The sequence below is a fragment of the Lepus europaeus genome, chromosome X (assembly GCF_033115175.1).
Source record: "Lepus europaeus isolate LE1 chromosome X, mLepTim1.pri, whole genome shotgun sequence".
Taxonomy (NCBI): Eukaryota; Metazoa; Chordata; class Mammalia; order Lagomorpha; family Leporidae; genus Lepus; species Lepus europaeus.
In genome coordinates, this window is record NC_084850.1 from 63,226,053 (window position 1) to 63,231,635 (window position 5,583).

The 5,583-nt window shown below is 48.3% G+C and overlaps 1 protein-coding gene across 1 annotated transcript; it reads right to left on the reverse strand.

Moving 5' to 3' along the window:
* Positions 1–2,690: 2,690 nt before the first annotated feature.
* On the reverse strand, positions 2,691–5,188 carry RTL3 (retrotransposon Gag like 3). Its single transcript, XM_062183649.1, has 2 exons — positions 5,168–5,188; positions 2,691–4,587 (listed from the first exon to the last, which is right to left on the reverse strand). The coding sequence occupies exon 2, from the start codon at positions 4,380–4,382 to the stop codon at positions 2,691–2,693; it is 1,692 nt and encodes a 563-aa protein (XP_062039633.1). The 5' UTR covers positions 4,383–4,587; positions 5,168–5,188.
* Positions 5,189–5,583: the final 395 nt, after the last annotated feature.

Sequence of the window (5,583 nt, forward strand, 5' to 3'; positions counted from 1 at the left end):
GGAAAAAAAAACCAAGAAGCATAGTATACAAATTAGCCGCTCTCTCTGATTAAAGATAACTAAATGTAATTGAATCAGTCACCATGAAGAAGCTTTTAGGTGCCAGGAACCTCGTTAGGCAATGATATCAATGGTGGGGATCTAAATGATTCTGTCCCTGTACCCATGCTACATATGTGGGGTTGGGGTGGGGTGGTAGGAATAAAGGGCATATACTGGGGAAAGACTCCCGCATACCTTAAGGTAGTGTATAATACCAAAATATGTTAGACTCTTCAGGGAAGGAAGGGGAGGGCAGTGGGGTCAAGACCAAGTGGAAATGAAGGCTGCACAGGACTTGAATTGATTATGGAAGTGGCTAGGCAGAAAATTCAAGGGGCGGTGCTGTTAAGTAATGCATAGGTCCTCCAGTTAACTCTTCCTAGACTGTCAATTCTCATAAAATACACCACCATGGAATCTGAAAAGGGGGCTGTGCCACTAGTTACACAAAAGAAAATCTAATACATGAAAAAGGAAGTTTGGAGGGTGACAAGGGAACTGGAGATGAGATAAAGGGGACTAGAGAAAAGAACTGCTATACAGATGGTCCCTGCAGTTGACCACATAGCTCTCTGCTGCAGCAGTCCTGCTTGGCACTCACCACTGCATCAGGGAGATTGGTAAACTATGGGAGAAATGGCAGACTCTCAAAGCCAAACAGGTGTCTACCACTCACTAGCTGTGTGGCTTTGGCAAAGTGAATTAACCTTGCCAAAAGTATTGATTCCTTGATAAAACAGGAGCAAACAGACATAGGTTACTGGCTTGTACTGGGGGTAATGAGATAATTAATGTGTGCAAAATTACCATGTGGATGGTAATTTCCTCCCGTTTTTTTCTGGAATTATAATCATTTATTTGATCATTTGTCTAGGTACTCTCAAGGGAGAGTTGCAAACACAGAGGAAGGCATCAGGGTCTACTTGGAACACTCTTCATACTTACCTGGAGATCTCACCACCTTTATCTCCTCCACACTTTGCCTGTGTGTGTGTGTGTGTGTGATTTTTCAGGACACAAGCCCCTCTGAGGCTCACAAGGGCATAAATTCTCTCCCATGACTTGACTTTCCTGGTGTGTTATGCAGCTAGTAGGGAAAGAGCAACTTTTGAGGGTAGGAAAGGTGCAGTTGGCCACTAACAGCCCATAGGTGTAAAAATGTATTCCTGCCACCTTGTTCCTGTGCACTGGCAGCAGTAGGTTAATGGATATGAGCTCTAGGGCAAATTCCCTTGCAGCAAAAATAAGACCTTGTTATTTTATAGGGAAGATTGAGACACTGAGGGGGTCCCATTACCTGATCCAGTGCTCTTCTTTTGTTTGGTTAACTTGTGAAGTTCAAGAAACTTGCCTTCAGAGCTGCTCAGTGTCTCTGTCAGTGCTCCTTTTATGATTTTTAGGAATTTCCCCCTCCCCTACCTATGCCCTCAACACCCCCCAGATTTCCTAACCCTCGTCTCAACCCTCTCCCACCTCCTCCCAATCTCCCCCAAATCCTCCTCCCAACCTTACCTCCTCCTTTCCCCATACCTCACCCAATCCCAGCCCTAGTAGTTCTCTATTCTCTCCACCTCCCCCTAGCTTATCACCTGCTGACCTTAAATACCCCTGGAAGTAGGTTAGGACCTCACTCAAATTTGAGCCTTTTCTAATTCCCCTGTCTCTCCCAATTTACTAACCTCTTATGCCCTCTCCTCCATTAAGAAGTAATTGAAACACAAGTACAATTGCCAATGTTTATTGATTATTTAAAAATATCACTTGCAGATTTATTTTCTTCATGAAAAAGTTGCAATATTTGTGATAAACAAAATCTTGATTAGAAAAAAAAATCAAGTCAGTCTAATAGCTACATTTCCTAAGTATTAGTTTCTAATATCTATTTTCATGCATAGTGTTAGTATACTTTGTAATTATAGTGGCCCCACATATTGCAGGGTTCAGGGAGGGGGGCATGCAGGGTTGGTAAAAAAAAAATTAAAAAGCAGCACAAAGTCATCAGGTACAGTCCATGATCCGAGAGGCAGGGTCGTTGTACAGGTAGCCTTAGTTCATAGCCAGAGGTTCAGTGGCAGATTCGGAGAGCAGCAAATGCTGATGACAGCTGAGGTAACAGAAGACAGGTTGCCAGGACCAGTCACTGGGACAAAGGATCTACCCAGCAATTATTTCATCACGACGTCTTCTATTCCACCTGTGCCTGAAGCAATTGTAGTGACAATAACGTGATGGAAAGGACACAGTGCGAGTACTCCACTCGATGTTTGGGTCGTGGGTTTCAAGCCAGTGGATTCCAAGGATTAGAGGGTATCGTGGTGCATGAATGATGTCAAACTGGAGCTCTTCGACGTGGTTCCCGATTTTAACTTCGACAGGTGGTGTTTCCTTGGTTATGGGTCCATTAATCAGTGGGCGACCATCAACGGTTTCCAGCATGAGAGGAAAGATGTTGTTGCGAATGGGAAGCTTCTCGCGAAGAACCACAGAATGGTCAATGCTATTTCTGTAGGAGCCTGAATCCACCATTGCTTGCTCAAAGAACTGTCGTCTTCCTAGTCGGATTTCAACAGTCAGCCAAAGGGTACGGGACATGGAGATTGGAAGAGAGGGGGACGCATATTTGTAGATTGGCCCGCCCGGGATCCCCCTTACCGCCGGGCCTCGATGTTTCCCGCCTGCTGGGCACGATGAGGCTTGACAGGACAATCTCTGGCAAAATGACCAGGATGACCGCAGTAGAGACACAAGTGGCCTTCGCGGCGACGGGCCCGTTCAGCTTCACTGAGGTGTGGGCGGTTGCTTGCAGCTTGTGCAGGCTGATTTGCAGATGGTGGATGCTCAGGGCTCTCTCTATCTTCAGAGGAGCTTTGCCCTGATGGATTGAGATCAGGCTTACCACTTAGCTTCTCTTCTAGGCTGATGCACCGAGTGATCAGATCAGACAGGCTGGTGGCTGAATTTCTGCGGGACAGCTCATCTCGAATAGAACTGGGAAGACCTTCATGAAATTGGATGCAGAGAGTGCTTTCATCCCAGCTCAACTCTTGAGCAATGAGGTGGAAGTGGGTTGCATACCGGTAGACAGGGTCCTCCCCTTGGCAGAGCTGACGGATGCAGTGGTTGGCATCTTCTATGTTTTCTGGATCATCAAAAGTATCCTGCAGCACTTGTATGAAACTTTCAAATTGCTCCAGCAGAGGGCTTTGGATATCTAGTAAGGGCTGGAACCATCTTCCTGCCTCACCTGAGAAGCGGTTGCCCACAAAGCTCACTAGAGCTGCTTCAGTGGGATACAGGTGCCCTCTGACTCTCATGTAACTACTCAGTTGAATCAGAAACTCAGGAAGCTTCTGGGCATCCCCACTGAAGGCTAAAGGGTACTCTAGTGGAACAGCTGCAACCTCTAACCCACTGAGGGCTTGTGGGAAACCTGGATCTGCTGCTGTCTCCATATTTATTAGGCCCTCCAGGGATTGGGGAGTTGCTGAGAATTCTAGGAACTCCTGGGATTCTGAGGGATCCAGGAGCTTTTGGGGCACTCGAGGTTCCAGAGTCTCCTGGGGAGAGGGAAGCTCAAGGGTCTCCAGATGTGCCGAGGTCTCCTGGCATTCTGAGGCCTCCTGGGATTCCTCAGTATTGGGGGACTCCTGGGACTCTGAATTCTGGGGCTCCTGGGCCTCTGGGGTATCCTGGGTATCTGGGGGCTCTTGGGTCTCCCAGGCTGTGGTGAGCTCATGGGATATTGGAGGTGTCTGGAGGTCCCAGGTTGCTGGGGGCTCCAGAGACTCTGGGGCTGCTGCAGATTCCAGGGGCTTCTGGGCCTCCTGGGGCTCCTGGGATGCTGCAGGCTCCCAGGCTGAGAGTTGCTGGGGTTCTGTGGGCTCCTGGATCTCTGAGGGCTCTTGGGGCTCCCGGGCTGCTGTGGCATCCAGGAACTCGGGGGGCTCCTGGGGCTCCTTGATCTCTGGGGACTCTTGGTGCTCCCAGGCTGCGGGGGAACCCAGGAGCTTTGTGGGCTCCTGGGGCTCCTTGGTCTGTGGGGGCTTCTGGGGCTCCCTGGCTGTGGGGGGACCCAGGGGCTTTGTGGGCTCCTTGATCTCTGGGGACTCTTGGGGCTCCCAGGCTGCGGGGCAACCCAAGAGCTCTGGGGACTTCTGGGACTCCTGTGCATCGGAGGGCTTTTGGAGTTGTTCATCTTCCTTGGCTGCTCGGGATTTCTGGAACTCTGGGATCTGGGCCTGGAGGGCAGCATTTTCTTCCATCAATCGCTGCACTTGGGCCTGCAGAATTTCATTCTCTAATTTCAGAGCAATATAAGAGGCTGCTAAGTCCTCTACCATCTTTTGAGGAAATGGGCTTGGTTTGGCAATTTGCTACTAAGGGAGATTGGGTGGGCGCTTGTGAGGTCTTTCCTGAAAGCCGCTCACAGGCAGACGTCAGGCTCCGTGAGTTTTCCAAGGGGTGGGGATTTGGGCCCCGCCAAGGCTGATTACCAAGAGGTCACTGGGAGCCTCTGCAGCTCAGTAAGGGGAAGTGTCAGATACACTGTAAAGAGAGTGCGAGCTGAGGGTCAGAACTGTGAAAAGCATTTACGTAACATAAATCAGAACAAAGTCTGCCCAATAGTGCTGGGTTTCTTTTATCACAGGCGCATGTTCATGACCTGGGGTATAAATGCTGGCTCTGGCCCCGTGGCATTTTAAGAACAGCACCTGATTGTGCATTCACTTTTGAAACTTAACATTCTATCAGAAGCAATTTCTCCATATTTTTTTCTGTTTTACGTAGTCTTTAATCTCTAATGTCTGCCCCAGATCCCAAAGTAACACGTGGATTTTAACAGCTGCTTTCAGGAACTAAATCAAATGTTTGAGCAATATGGGGACTTTAGGCTCTGTGGTGGGCCAGCCCAAAAGATATTTCTGGGTGACTAGGGCAGGAGGTAGGGGGGAGCTCTTTCTGACACCTCAGAAATCATGCCACATAAGTAACCGCACAAGACCAGCCTCAGGAAAAAGCAAGCAAAAGTTGACTAAATATATATATGCGCTCAGCAGACACATGCATATTATTTATAAAATGCCTCAAAATAGTTAAGAAAATAATCTTTATAAGTGTACGTTACCATTCAGAGACTTAGTCCAGGAGCTCGGCTGTCTGCGTACCCATCGCTGAGGAGGAAAGTGTGTGAATGGCTGTGGAGGCTTGCCTTTTCTGCACACACTGAACTCAAACAAACACACCCACTCCCAGAACACGTTCCAACTCTCCTCTGTAACGCAGCTATTTCGAGTGTGGAAGAAGTTTTTTTGACAGTACCTCACAGTTCAGAGCCGCAAGGAAAGTGGGATGCTGCGCTGGTGTGAGGCAGCCTCATGTACTCAGTCCTTGGTTCCTTTAATAAATATTTGGCCAGGAAATTAGGAGTAATACCACTGCCCTTGTGAAAAGTTGCAAACATTTCTGAATGACCACAGTGGTTTGGGGCTTGATTTTTTATATCTGTCTCACATAACCTACCCTTACTCTACCCACACTGGG